The sequence below is a fragment of the Wickerhamomyces anomalus genome, assembly GCF_001661255.1.
Source record: "Wickerhamomyces anomalus NRRL Y-366-8 unplaced genomic scaffold WICANscaffold_7, whole genome shotgun sequence".
NCBI classification, from domain to species: domain Eukaryota; kingdom Fungi; phylum Ascomycota; class Saccharomycetes; order Phaffomycetales; family Wickerhamomycetaceae; genus Hansenula; species Hansenula anomala.
Window position 1 is genome coordinate 105,214 of NW_017567116.1, and position 15,212 is coordinate 120,425.

The 15,212-nt window shown below is 36.1% G+C and overlaps 5 protein-coding genes across 5 annotated transcripts; 3 read left to right on the top strand and 2 right to left on the bottom strand.

Annotated features, from left to right (window-relative positions):
* Nucleotides 1-1,862: 1,862 nt before the first annotated feature.
* On the bottom strand, nucleotides 1,863-2,693 carry WICANDRAFT_85950 (Zn(II)2Cys6 transcription factor domain-containing protein; the record flags this gene model as incomplete). The annotated part of the gene is made up of 1 exon (XM_019185974.1): nucleotides 1,863-2,693. The coding sequence occupies one exon, from the start codon at nucleotides 2,691-2,693 to the stop codon at nucleotides 1,863-1,865; it is 831 nt and encodes a 276-aa protein (XP_019036193.1).
* Nucleotides 2,694-7,086: 4,393 nt separating this feature from the next.
* BUR2 (Bur2p) lies at nucleotides 7,087-9,528 on the top strand (the record flags this gene model as incomplete). The annotated part of the gene is made up of 1 exon (XM_019185199.1): nucleotides 7,087-9,528. The coding sequence occupies one exon, from the start codon at nucleotides 7,087-7,089 to the stop codon at nucleotides 9,526-9,528; it is 2,442 nt and encodes an 813-aa protein (XP_019036194.1).
* A 236-nt stretch (nucleotides 9,529-9,764) lies between these two features.
* SPR28 (septin SPR28) lies at nucleotides 9,765-10,649 on the top strand (the record flags this gene model as incomplete). The annotated part of the gene is made up of 1 exon (XM_019180928.1): nucleotides 9,765-10,649. A coding segment is annotated over one exon (885 nt), but the record flags the coding sequence as incomplete, so codon positions are not given.
* Nucleotides 10,650-10,931: 282 nt separating this feature from the next.
* On the bottom strand, nucleotides 10,932-12,557 carry WICANDRAFT_65252 (uncharacterized protein; the record flags this gene model as incomplete). The annotated part of the gene is made up of 3 exons (XM_019183879.1): nucleotides 10,932-12,162; nucleotides 12,215-12,277; nucleotides 12,331-12,557. 3 exons carry the CDS (start codon nucleotides 12,555-12,557, stop codon nucleotides 10,932-10,934), a joined length of 1,521 nt encoding a protein of 506 aa, XP_019036196.1.
* Nucleotides 12,558-13,032: 475 nt separating this feature from the next.
* On the top strand, nucleotides 13,033-15,203 carry WICANDRAFT_70957 (uncharacterized protein; the record flags this gene model as incomplete). The annotated part of the gene is made up of 3 exons (XM_019184226.1): nucleotides 13,033-13,156; nucleotides 13,214-15,136; nucleotides 15,189-15,203. The coding sequence occupies exons 1-3, from the start codon at nucleotides 13,061-13,063 to the stop codon at nucleotides 15,201-15,203; spliced, it is 2,034 nt and encodes a 677-aa protein (XP_019036197.1). The 5' UTR covers nucleotides 13,033-13,060.
* Nucleotides 15,204-15,212: the final 9 nt, after the last annotated feature.

Consider the following 15,212-nt stretch of genomic DNA (forward strand, 5'->3'; position numbering starts at 1 on the left):
CTTTGCTGTTCATGGAAACTTCCCAAATAGTCGCTTGAAAAGGGTATCGAATGTTTTCAAAAGGGAAGCCAGCGACGAGCGTTCACAGCAAGAGAAAGTCCGTCTTAAAAGAGTCGGCTTTCCACTGTTTTCGTCGAGGAATAAGTTTCTTGATGCAAGTATGAGAAATGAACTTGTCTGGTTCCCTTCGTAAAGAAGAACGTATACAAACTTGAAAGTGTTTTATAACCTACCTAGTACCCACTCGTGGCTTATGGCTTATGGCACCTTTTGTGTCTGGTTATTCACTGCTTAAAGCGGACTTGGTGTTTTAAACACTCATGCTAAAGAAGTTGTGTTCAAATGTCATTTGGCATATCTTTTGAAGTTGATGAGCTTCATGATGATCCAATACTAGGGGAATCATGAATATTCTTGGGATGAACGAGTGGGTGAAGGTGAATATCTTCAGATTTCCAAAGAAACCCCTTCTAGTTTGGGATAGCTCAAGTATCAAATTGGGATTTGTGTTTGAGAAGCTGAATACTTCTGGATCCTGTCACAAATTTTAGTGTGTGCCAAATCGCGAAGGTACTTCGAATTGCAGACATTGTTCAGTTGTGAAATAAAATAGGGCTACAGAGAAGTGTTAGGTATTTAAACTGGGATCTTTAATTTTGTGCTTGTTTTCCTGTTGAGCTTGACCACGATTTTAAGTGGACATCTTGCAATTGGGAGCTCATTGTTCGGCGTAGACCTCAATTCAGATCTGGAAATAATAATTTTGGAGGACGTGAGACGAAAGAGAAGTGAGATCTGGCTGGGAATAATTTACTAATTGGCTGAGGACTGAAAGTTCCCTTGTTGGGAAGCCAAAATTCAAAGTGGAAAAGCATTGTTTCAGTTCAAGTGGCTCACTACCATCAGGTCATTTTCATGTGTGCCAACATTTGGGCAGCTCTACTACTTGCAACAGTTTTAACGGGTCCAAGCCGAACCAGCGAGCTCTACGCTGCTACTACGCTGTGGCCTGTGGCTACAATAGCTTCAGGTTGCAACTATCAAATCCTTGTGAACGATTCTTTCGTTCGCCTCAAAAAACTGTCTTCGTGTATGTGATCTTCCCTTCGCTAAACTCTCCTTCAACGTTTCCGCTTGGTGCTCCTTCTGGCTGTAACTAGGCCTCCCCGCCTAGCTCCTCCCTAGTTCTCCCTGGGCTCCTGCCTAGCTCCTGGGCTCCGGGCTGGGCTGGGCAAGGTTTCGGCTAATGTCTGGAAGGAAGAAAACTGTTTTTTACGGTTCATGCATGTCTGACCTTTTTAACTTTGTGCATTTGGGCCCTGGGGCTAGAGTGGTTTTTTAACAAGATACACAACATTGGGATATCACAACAACAAGGATATCTTCAGCTGGGATTACACTCTTGTTAATCATATGATCTTCAGTCAGTAAACTATTTGCTCTTTGGCTGTAAGAATCTATACTTTCTCCCCCTCCAAAGTTTGGAATTCGTCGGTCATATTATGGTTTTAAACGAATAACCTTCATCATAAGAATCAAACCAGATTGCAACTATATATCTTTGATGTAGGGTTAAAATAATCCCTCCTTACAGTGATTCTATTTAAATCTCTTCGTCTATTGTCTATTGTGAATTTCAAATGTATTCAAGACCCTACATCAATACCTTAATCTAATTCATTAACTTCATTACATTATACACAATATGTACACAAAACCCAAAAACAAACAAAATAGTAGAGGATCAATTTCAAATCCAAACACTCCTAAAACAGCACTCCCAAAACAATATATAGAAATAACCCATTGTAACTAAAAACATAACCTTCATCGACACCAAATTAAAACAAATTAATCCAACATCACTTCTTCTTCTTTGTTGTAATATCAACATAACCTGCACAACATTTCTTAGACTTTTCACAGTTCATACATGATGGTTTTCTTTCATCACATTTGATTCTTCTCTTTCTACAAGTCAAACAACCTGTTCTTGTTCTTTTTCTAATTTTTTTAGGTTGAATATGACCAATATGATGAATTGTATGAGCTGAATTTGATGAATTATAATGTTGATGTGGAGCACTCGGTATTTGTTGATTTAACACTTGTAATCCTGGGTGCATGTGTACTTGTTGTTGTTGTGGTTGTTGAATAGGTTGAGATGTTGGTGCAACTAATTCTTGAATTGAAGGTAATCTTAGATTACCAGCATCATAAGATTGTGCTCTTAATGGTTTAATGGATGATTGAGCTTCTAAAGGTGAAACTAATGGTTGTGGTTGTTGATATAGTAAATTGTTCAAGCTTGGTTTATGGGTATTATTGTTTGAATAAACATATTGAGGTTGTGAAGTTAAAGTACGTAATCCACCTTGCTGTATACTTGTTACATGGTGATGTTGTTGATGTTGATGATGATTATCACCACTGTATGAATAATTTGGTGCTGAACTATAGTGTAATAATGGTGGAGCAGTTGAATCACTTGGACTGAAACCTCCAGCAGCAACGCCAGAAGTTGAAGATGTTGGTTTATATTCAAAGTAGTTATCACGTGAAGAAGATATAGATGATGGACTCCCACCAACAACACTATAATGGTGATAATGATTAAAGGCTCTGTTCTCTTTGTTCATCGAGAAAGCTTGTAAGCTCGGTAGTTGATTGATTCCTGGCAGTGTAGTTCCCATCATTGGTGTGGTGTACGTGTTTTCAAATGTTTGGAGAAGTATCACAGATGTTGGGAAAAACTGAGATATGGATTCACTTAAATACAGAGTTTGGAATGATGGTGGAAGAAGAGATGGAAGGGAAAGAAAACACGGTTGGTGGTGGTTAGTTGTAGGTTTTTCGCTCATCAGAACTTTGGCGTATATCTAATCGATTAATCAAAATGGTTCAACTGTGTAGATGGTGCATGCAATAGCATGTATAATGCATGTAAATGTTGGTATTACATGCTGTTTCTCGATGCAACATGTGAAATCTCACAGTACCCAGATGCATTATTGTACATTTGGTTTTGGTTGTTTGTGTAACGGTGCAACCTTTTTCTGGAAATGGAGGACTAGTAGTGTCTCAAGGCCCGAGTCCCCTGTCTACACTACTAATAATCAAGTGCGCCGCAAAGAAAGATTTAACGTGTAGTCATTTAGTCCTCCAATAAAGAGGCCCTAGACCTCCAAGTTAAGCCGAAAGTTGTAGCGACCGGAAAAATTCACACAAGTTGAGTACTTAATTGATAAGTTGTACCTGTTGATTGGCAAGTTATCGAGTACAATTAACATATTTTAACTAGATTTGTCTGTGTATTTTCAACGATCTCTTTGCTGAACATCACAAAGTTTACATGTAGATAGATCAACAACATCTGAATGATTGATTTGAAAAAGTACATACACTACTATGGCTAGTGCTAGACAAATTTCAAACCTAAAGCCATCATGATATTGGAAAGGAGCTTCTGTAGCAGTGAATGAACATGTAGTCAAAGTGGCTGGATTCTAGATTCTTATTGCAACGGAGATGTCTTTCCGCAAGTAATAGATTAATGGAAATTGAGGGAGAGTGGGAAAGGTTACATGAAAATTGAATGGTATTGGTGTACTTCATATAAAAGAGTTTTGACAGATCTTCAGTAAATTTTACATACATCTTCTATTTCGCCTTCTTCGCATCGGTTCGGTATTTCTTTTTGGGAAAAGAAATTCATGATTAAGCACAAACAAAAAACAAAAACAAAAAAAAATACACCATACACTTTGAAACGCGAAAAATTTCCCAACAACAAGTTTATAATACAAAACACAACCACAAGGTGGGGCCAATAAATTGATGGGAAAAAGTGGTCAGTGCTGAGTACTACATATGCTCTTATAACTTTCTTATTGTGCAACTCAAAGAATACGAATGTGCGTGCAACACATCCGCAAATACTAGTTCAAAGTTGAATCTGCGACGCGGATGGATTGAATAATCATAAAACCGATAGAGTCCACGATTTTGAAGAAATGGTTTTATAGTGATGGGCCATGGCTCATTTTTGTCTCAAAGAATGTCAAACACTTTTGTGAGTTGTTAGAGAAGATAAGATGCAAGTGAGTTTTCAAGATGGTCTAAAAGTGTTACAAGTTCGTATAATGTATTCATAGTTGAAAACACATAGGCAGCTTGTATGGTCGAGCTTGGATTCCCGCTTTTCAAAGTACAGTCAAGTGAGCGAAGCTCAACCTGTATTAACAGTTCATCGTGAAGTTGTGAATATTCTTCGAGTATCTTTATAGGACTCCAGACTCAAATTAACCAGCTCTATGGCATACTACCCATAATTAGGTTTGACGTTTTGTATGTATTTCCATCTCGATAAATCTGTTGCATGTAATATGAGATATAGTCAAGAGTCTATGGTGGCCTTTACAATAAGAGTGAGCACAAGTTATCTTGATGAACATCGAGCTTAGATATTACGAAGAAGTTGAGTGTAGCATCAACATGTTAAGGTTACCATCGCCAAAGTTATTTACATGTTAGGGGGTTATCAAATTGGTTATTTTTTCTGCCAGATGAAGCAATAGTTGTAGTTTCATTAAGAATGGTCATGTGTTTCGACAAACACCGTTTTCCAGATTCTTTACAAAATCTAGCCATTTTGAAGTACAGATCGGCTTCAAAGAGATGTACTACTTTCATGAGTATATCGACTTCAGAGATCTGTCGTGTCTTCTTTGAAGGGTACTATTTATCCTGCAACAATGCTCAAGAGTCATCGTTATTATTATTGAAATCTCCAACATCAAAGTTACAAGAGGCGGGCTCGCTTCAAGAGGGTACCAAATCAAATAAGATTCAACAAGACCCAGTATCGATATTATAAGAGCTAGTTGTATGTACAGCTGTCAGTAATAGTCTTGTATATATCTACAAGTTTTATATTCAAAGAAGCTGGATTCTAATAGATATGGGACGATTGACGACCTGAGTGGATAAATAAAGTGCCCTTTTGTAGTACCATTATATTGAGTTACGTTTGAAGCAACTTTAACAAGCAAGTACACGATTATACTAAGAGGATACAATTGGAAGTTGGCTTTTGGTCTGTGGTGTCCAAGCTCATCTTTGACACAAGGGAAACTCGCGATGCAGCAAGCAGCTCTCGCTTAACACAGCGATCAGCCCAGTCGGACGCTGGGCTGGGGGAAATCCGAACGACTCATGGGCTCGTAGGCGGCCGCTCCCTCTGGGGAAGGCTGGGGTCGGTGAGCCTGGCTTTGGGGAGAGGGAATCATCGTGGGCTCGTAAAGCTTGATAATCAAAAGTGAAGAAGATACCAATCTTAAATTGAACTTGATCCAATCCAATTGAAAACACTCAGGCACAATGGCTTCTTTCCCTTCCCCATTTTACTCGAAGTACAACTATTCAGATCCCAGGCCCTTGATTAATTTAATCGAACGATAGTTACAGACTGACATCACCTCTCTCACAGAGACCGGATAAATATGATGGTTTTAGAGTTGAGACAATCTTGATGAAGCGATATTTGGTCAATAACAGGTACACCAGTGGTACAACTGACAAGACGTTGGCAACCTATCCTCTGGTGTTATGTCTTCTTATGAGTTGATCATTCGGGCATTTAAACCAATCTAGATCCACTATCAACATGATCCACTCTCCTTTTCCCTTACTCATCTCTCGAGCTTTTGACATGGTGAACCACTGTTTCATCAAAAATAATATAACCTCGACGGGCTTGAAACTAACCCAATCTCAAAATCCACAACCTTCTACACAGATCGTCTCTGGCTCTGGAACCTCATTTGCATTTGATTCTTGACTCTTGAACCTGTTCAAAGCTACTCTTCACGTCAACCAAGTCCCCCAGCAAAGCGTACACCACACTATCAAAACAAAGCTCCTGCTATGTACAGTTCTTCTATGTGTCGTAAAGACGTATGTACTGATGTCATCACTAACACCCAAGCGAGGTACACGTTTAACACTAGATCAAGCAATATAACCTTTCAAGCTTGAGCAGCCTTATTCTTCCACTATGCTATACTAAATCTCTATTAAGCCACTTGAAACAGGTGAACTCATGTACTCAAACAGGTCTTCTCCGAGATTAGGTTTCTATTCATGCTGAACAATTATTTGCAATTGCTTACTCAATTCCTATAACTCCAATAGAGCATTCAAAGATCAACTTCAATCATTAAAATCATCATTTCCCTTTACCCAATACTAGTATACTTTTAACGATTTAACTTTGAGACAGCTTCGAATACAAAACCTTCGAGCGACTCATAATTAGTACACCTTCTAACACTTATGTATGACATCCCGTTGATCAATTGCAATCCAGGTGACATTTGAACCAAACAAAGTAATCAATTGCTTAAATTTTAGCCTAAAAAAACTGTTGACCTCACCTTTTTCGATCAACTTCAAAAAAAATACACAAGTACCTAACACCCGTTCACGTCCTTTGATAACGTCTCTCGTTACGATTCTACTTCTACATCACCTCCGCAATCTTTAACTTCTCACTCCCTCAGATTCCTAATCTGGTGTCAGATAATACACACACAAGCTAAAAAAAAACTTACACTTGACATGTGATTAATTGACCGATTGAATGATCATGTACCCATGGTGAACATTGAACCTTGATGACAGAATACGGTGAGTTATTCCATGATCAATGAATATGTGCATACTAATGTAAATTGCCTGTAACTAATTGTAAGCTGCCAATTACGACGGTACACGTTAAAATGTACTATATATTTTCGCCTTGAACTCAAATATTGCTAATTATATTCAAATAATACATAAATTCTGAGTATATATTTGATTTACAATATTAAATATGATCAATTTTCTATTATTTAATAAATTTCAGACGTCGTCATACAGCTAGATCACGTCTGAGTCACCTTTAATACATTTTTTACATATTTATGTGATTATTGTACAGATTAATATTGATTATATAAATATGCAATAATACAAAAAACATGATTAAAAAAACAAAAAAAAAAATAGTGTATAACTAAATTATCGAGTCTTACTTAATTAAAAATGCTGGTGATTTTTATATTAATCATTAAATATATTAAAAAACAGCCCGATAAGTTCATGATTATGGTTATATTGATTAATCAGCTCTTACATAAGAATCAAAGTGATTCGCGAAAATTTCGAGCACAGAAAAAAAAACATGAAAACAACAGTCAAATTAACGTTAGTGAAATCAAATCGAAACCAGTCCCACTCCATTCAAATCCTTTCCATCGGCTTGCTGTTGACGTTGTCTGCTTCAATCAGATCAATATGAATACATACAATGGTAACAATGCTCTCGAGATGATGGTTCCAGGTGCTCATACTCACCATACCCAAAGACCTGAACAATATTGGCCAACAATAATAGAAAGACCTAGCAATGATTGGATTTTCTCTATAGAGGATATCAAATTATCTCCATCTGTTCAATCGGGGATGTCCATTGATGATGAACTAATAGCATATCAGAAATGTTTGGATACTTTTGTCAAAGCTTCAAGAAATTTAAAACTTCATAGGTCAAATATATTCTTTGCAATGGTTTACCTATTTAGATTTTATCAAAGATGCTCAATGCAACATTTTAAATGGCTTGAAACTGCACAGGCTTGCTTATACCTAGCCTCAAAGAAGTTGGAAAACCATAGAGGTTCAAAAGCTTTTGCCCTAGCTTTTGCAAGATTTATACGTCCTGATACTGATGAAACTACAAAAGAATATTGGAAATGGAGAGAAGCTTTGGAAAACAACGAGGAGATATTACTGGAAATGATTTGTTTTGATACTTCAATTAAAAACCCATATGAATTTTATGAATTCTTGATTGATTCAAACCCTTCCCATATTGACTTGAGAAATGATGCTATAAGCAAGATTGAAAATTTATCAATTTGTCAAATTTTTTTACTTTATGATATGGAGAAAATTTTCATTACATTATTGGTGTTATGTGCAATTAGAAAAAAAATAAATTTCCCACTAAGGTACTTTGAATTCAATATCAACCCTAATGAAATTTTGGAAATTAAAAAATCTTATGAATCATTAATTAAAAGATATCCGAAAAATGTTGAACAACTGGGTGATTTTCTGGAATTGAATGTCACCCTTGAAGATATTGAAAATCTATCAAATGGATCAACTTCTGAATATTTTGTTGATCATGGGAAATCAACTACAATATCACCATCTCCTGTTCATGAGGAAAATCAAGAAAATAAAGCCCCTCAGGATACCAATGATGAAAATGCTCAACAGCCTATAAAAGTTGCCTTTTCTAAAGAGGAATCAAATGGCGTAATATCATCACATCCAATCACAATACAGAGCAATGAAACTACAGCTAAATTTGAACCACCAGTGATAGAAAATAAGATTGAGGATAAACCATTGAATGAAACTGATCATGGTAACAATGATAAGAATATTAATAATAATGATGATGACAATGATGACAATAAGAAAGAGAAGGTTGATGAAAAAGAAGAGGAACAAAAAGTGGTTACAGAATCTATTGATGAAAATAAAAAGAAAATAGAGGATGACGCATCTGCTGGAATAGACGCTAAATCACCAATTGAATCAAAAGATCAAGATGTTGAGATGAAAGATGCTGAGCCTAAACTGGGATCACCAATTAGAGAACCATCTGTTGAATCTCAAAAGAAGGGTCAAGAAAAAACCAATGACACGAAACCTTCCAGCATTGGCTCCAAACCTAAATCTTCAATTTTCATGAAGAAACCACCAAAACCTGCTCCTAAAAAGATCAAACATTCAACTGAAAGCACACTTCCAGAGAAAAGAGATATTCATGAAGCTGAAATAATAGAAAAGTCTATAGAACAACAGCTCGTTGATATTAAAAGAAGAGCATTCAAGAAACCAACCCCAACCAAGTCATCACCAGAGAGCCCAAAAGTTACAAAACCTACTGAGCCAACTACTCCAACTTCATCACATCTTAAAAAACCTTCATCACAACACCAAACAGCTTCTCCAACAAAAGCACTTCTTTCACCTGGAATCGATGCAAAGCAAAAGAGAAATGCAGTTTTTGCAAGCAGAGTTCCATCCAAATCAACTACGCCTGCACCACCTTCAAGTATAGAATCAACTACAAAAACCACAGATAAACAACCAACAAAGAAGGAAGCTCAAACAGTCAGGAAACAAAGTGGTGATTCAACCAAAAGGCAACAAACAGCAAGATCTAAAAGACCTAATTTACCAATTCATGAGCCAGTCGCTCCTAAAGCTGCAGATATTAGGAAACTGTCCAAAGCTGCACCAAAATCTAAACCAAAGAATACTGGGAAAGTTACAAGAACAAAAGCCCCAACAACTAGACTTTCAAAAAAAGTTACTCCTGTGAATATATCCAACATGGAAAAATTCAAAAAATTATCATCCTACATTGATTCTGATCTTAGTGATGTTGACGATTCGGATAATTGATAGGGCGGTGTGTGGCGCTTGACAAAAGTTTATACTCATCTTTGTGTCACAAAAAAAAAGATACAAAATAAACAAGATTCAACACTGGTTGATCTTTATCATTTCAATGGGTTTATTGTAAAGATCCTCTTTATATCGAGCTTCAAATCAAGATCAAGATGGTTTTAAAAGTCAACATTGTATGATATTTACCTTATTCTATCAATGGATGGACATATAACTAATTTTGATAGTCATCTCCAGAAGAAATTCGTCGTCGTAAGATCTTGAAAAAAGGGATCCAATTCACTTTGTTGGTTTGTGGTGAAGAAGGTACTGGTAAAGCATCATTCATCAACACTTTATGTAATCAAGAGGTTATTTCCAAAACTGAATCCAAAAATTATTATCCACCAAATGCTCATCTTAACCCTGGTTTAAATATTTTGAAAAAACATGTGGATATTATTGAGGAAAATGCAACTCCAATCAGTCTTGAAATTATTTTAACCCCAGGATTTGGTGATAACATTAATAATAATGACTGCACTGGTAAAGTTATTGATTTTTTAGAACAACAATTTGATTCTGTTTTGAGAGAAGAATGTCGTATTAGACGTAATACAAAGTTTGAAGATGGTAGACCTCATGCATGTCTTTACTTCATTAGAGCTACTTCAAAAGGTTTAAGAGAATTAGATGTTGAGGCAATGAAGAATTTGTCAACAAGAGTTAATGTTATCCCTGTGATTTCCAAAAGTGACACTTTAACTGAAGATGAGTTATCTCTTAACAAGGCTTTGATTTTACAAGATATAAGAGCAAATGGAATCTCAGTTTATGATTTTTCTTTGGATATTGATGATGATTCTGAATCAGTTGATGAACAAATGTTTTTGAAAAATGGTTTACCATTTGCAGTTTCTGGTAGCTATGAAACTATTGTTGATGACAATGATGATATTTCTCATATCAGAGAATATCCTTGGGGTACTTTTAGAGTTGAAGATTTGAACCATAGTGATTTCAATTATTTGAAAAATGTTCTTTTCGGGTCTCATTTACAAGAGTTGAAAGAATCAACCCATTCGGTTTTGTATGAAAATTTTAGAAGAATCAGGTTACTTGAAAACACTAAATATAGACCTAGTACAAGAAGTGCTGGAGGTGAGGAAGCAAGTTTATTGGATAGTTATGCATACAGCAATGAACAACCTGTTCAGGAACCAGTTGTTGAACCTCAAGATGATCAGACTTTGAAAGAGTTTTTGGAAAAGAAGAAGGCTGTTGAAACTTATTCAATTGAATTGAAAGCCTTGGAGAAAAAACTCCGTGTTTCAAGTCTTAAAAACTCAAAAATGTATACTGAAAATTCTTGAACTATTTCTTACAACAATAATTGAGAATTGATTATTTGAATTTAGCTATGTGACATAAATGTTTATTTTTTTGAAAAAATCGGTGACCTCATTGGGAATTTGTCCATTGTAGTTTTTATAAGAACTAATCCAGAGATCTATGAATTCATTTGATTTATCAATCCGTTCTCTAACATGACCTTTGACTATTAAAGGCGACGTTTCCTTAACAAATTTCACCATCGTCAATGTGTCATTCTCTCTTACAACAAGGGCACTCGTAGTCAAAAAGATTGTAGTTGAATCATCATCAATCAAATCATAGTTAATATCAAAACCTTTAAGGAAACCTTGTGTACTGACAATATCATTCAAATGAAACCTCATATTCTTGTTTATGGCACTAAACTCTGAAAGATTTTCCAAGTAATTGCCCGTATAAGGACAATCATGTAAATTTGTTTCTAATGTGAAATAATCTTTCAAAAACTTGAAGGCCCATAAGACTTTCACATGAAGACCACCATATAAAACGAAACCTGTTAATACATCTTCATACAATCGCGACAACACACCGTCATCGCTTGACAACAAGTTGATTGCAATGACGAATTTTCTAATCATCTCTTCCAAACAATCTCTCAGTAATTGAAGGTATCCATCATGTGACTCTTCTGAAGACAAAATAGCCCTTTTTTGATAAAGAAGACCCAATGTCAAAAAATAATGATCCAGAGTTCCTGATAAAAGTTCTTTTTGAATAGAAATGTTGGAACTGAGTTCCAAGATAGAAAAAATTCTTTGGCTCAACCCATCAAGTGTAATAACGTTACTGGTGCATCTCATATAAGATCTAGAACATAACAAAGCAACACATCTCATTTCACGTTCTGGTAGTATTTTTCTATATTTTTGTTTCTTACAGAGTGCTGAACAAAACTCCAAGACCCAATTTAAACCTTGAAAGGCTGATTCATATTGAAACTGTAACAGTGCAAGAAAACTTTGCACCACTTTTATCATGATTGCTTGAGAAACCATATCAGTGGTATACTTAGACAAGGAAATTAATGAAACAGCATCCTTTATCTCACTAACAGAACAAACTTCCAACGGTTTCAGGAAGCTGTTTTCAAAAAGGGTCAATAAATACTTTTCATCCTGGACAAGTTCAGCATATGGATCTAAAATTGGAACAAGCATCAAAACCGAAAAATAAGCTTTATCCAAAACTGAGCAAACAATGTTTTCATCAAGGACCGAAAGAGTGATTCTGATATCTTTGACTACTTTGTGCCTTGATGTAACTGTTAGAAGAGAGTACATAAATCAATTGAAATCATACTTACACCTTAAAAATTTTTAATCTTAATGAATTTTTCCTAAGTGGAGTATATAACCCATTGAGCTTTCTTTAGAAATGTTAGTTTAGCTAAATTTGCATTTTTGAAATTTCAAAACTTACTTTGGTACATCAGGCTGTTGATCTGAATTAAAACAGTCCAATGGAATGGTATCAATATCAGGGAGAGTAATGCCTTCAAGAAGGTATAATGATATCTTTTTAAAACCTGCTAGGTCATAACCAAGTGAAAGGAAAAGGCATGATAACGGCCTGGAACAATGTGGTGTAGATTCCAATGCCACTGACAAATGATGAAGTCCAAAACAAGAATTTCCATTTCTAATCATTGAAAGGCCTATGAGAATTCTGTAATTGAGTGGTAGACTTGAGAATGTATAGTTTTTGGAAAGGTAGCTGCATGTTTCCCCATAATTGCCTTCATGGAACAGTTAACGTCTGGTTAAATTGATGACTTTGGGTATGTATAAGCTCACCGTTTGTGTACAACTTGATGGCCTCATCTGGGAAAAGTCTGCTGAAATCCTCCAAAACGAGCTCCTCGAGCTTTAAATACAGCATGAGCCCTCAATTTCAACACCAAAAAACAACCAACACACCGTTTGATAAGCATAGGCCCAATGTCTTTTGAAAGGAAGTTTCAATTTTGTGACAAAATTTCAAACTTGAGCTTTTGATTGGTTGTCCGGGAAACGCCAAAACACGAAAAAAGTTCGCGAATAGTCGCGAACACGCTTTTCTCTCATTTTGAAAGCAAAAGACATAATCAAAAACATCATTGACCATTGATCATTGATTGATTTTGTCCAGATATCTCTGAATTGCTTATGTTATGTCCAAGCAGGGCACTCAAACATCACCAGAAGCTAACACTTCAGACTCTAGACCGAGTCAGGCTAATGGGACGTATAATCAGTTTTTGAATGATGTGAGTATTAATCGTGGAGGATCTTCAAACAACAAATGTACTAATCATAAACAAAAGACTCAAGTCATACCGTTCACGAAACCCGAGAGCCTAATAGGCTCGAACTCTCAACCATCCAGGATCCAAAATTTGAGAGTTTTGAGTGAGAACGAAGACAATAGAATAATAGATAGTTCATGTGATTTCAAAGATTCAATAAGTACACAAGCTTTGCTGGACAAGGAACCTGATACTGTTGTTATCAAAGAAGATATTCCAGTAACTGAAAGAAACGAAGACGAGTCAATACGGCTGTCTACTGCTGAATCTTCTGCTCCCTTCAAGAACTTGAAATTACCAGATGGCGAAAGTCCATGGCTTAGTAGAGTTAAAGATCCTTTCAATGATTCAGAGACTCCATGGCTAAATAAAATTAGGGATCCTTTCAAAGAAACTCCAATTAATGAAAAAGTTTTGGATGCTATGGGAGAAACCCCAAACTCCACCCGAAAGGTGTTGGTAAACTCATTGAATACACCAAGTGCTGCTCACAAAATCTTTCAAAAACTTCGAGAGAAAGGCAACCAGAAAGAGTTGGATTTTGATTCTCAAACTGTCCCAGAATTATTCAAAGATACTCAACCCCCTTCACTTGAAAAAGAACATGAAGGATCCAATAATGATGTCACAATGGACTTGAACCATGAAATTGATTCACCTAGAAAGGATCACTTCACAGACGATGTGCCCACACAAGTTGTAAATGATACATTGATTATAGGTGATCCAAATCAACATAGCGAGCCTCAAGACCCAAAGAGTGATAATACACAAGCTGACATCCAGGTTCCAGGAACTGCTCCAGAAGTTGATCATTCGTTAGTGATAGAAAACGATGAAATCAGTAAGGACCTTGATGCTGGTGAATCATCCCCAATAAATTCTGATGATGAAAAAAACTTTTCACTAGATTATGGAAGAAGATTACATAGCGAGCCTGTTTCAGGTGATTATCTCAATATTTTGGCTGAAGATAGCATTCAAAAATATCACAGAGATTTGACCAAAAGAGGCCTACAGCTTGAAAATCAGTCAAAATCCTTTGCTGGTGACACACAAAGAATAAGTCAATCTAAAAGATTGAACTCTTTACCTCTGAATCTGGATACTGATACCCTTCACCAAGCAAAAATCACCGTCCAAGGCAATAAAAATACTCAAGAACAAGGTGCACCAAAACAAGTTACCAAATCACATTTAACTTCCTCTCCAAATGTTGAAGAATCGTCTCCTGCAATTCGTGAAAAAGCGGACACTTTTGAAATTGAAAAGGCAAAGGCTGATGACAACAATAACATCGAAACAAATACCATCAATACATCCAATAAGAGTTTCCATTCACAGGCTGTTGATTTCAATGCTTTGGCTGAGAACATAACACAAGAATTTTCAGATGTTGATGATGAAAGTAAAGTGGTTGATAATACAATTGAAGAAGAAGCCGATAATCTAAAGTTACAAACAGAATGGAATGAAGGAACTTCAAAAAGCTCAAACCCTGTTATAAGGCCAACCAGAAATTCTAAAAGGAAAAAATCCTCCAAAGCGAATGATTTACAGCTTCAATTCACTAGCTCACCCGATAAAAGTATTAATCACTCTGATTTATCCATAGTTTTAGATGCCAATACTTCTCAAATTGATGATAATGATCATGACATTTCTACAAATGACCAACAAAGTATTTTGACCCCAGAATATGACGTAAATGTCTTACCCAATGGAATATTGAGAGAAGAGACACACAATTTGAGTGAAGAGGATATCAGATTCAAAGATAGCGTTTGGTGCCTAGCTAATACTCGTTATTATCCTGGCTTGATACTGAGCTTGGGTAAAAAGGGACTGGAGGTTAAGTTCTTCGAATCTACAGATGAGGTCAATGGTGGAATTTTCCCATTAGATATTCAAATTGGTGATACAGTTAAAATTGGCAGACTTGTGTATCTTGTTACAGGGTTGGAGTGTGTCATCCAAAATCTTAAGGAGAAAGCCATACGCTGCATGAGAGGCTACG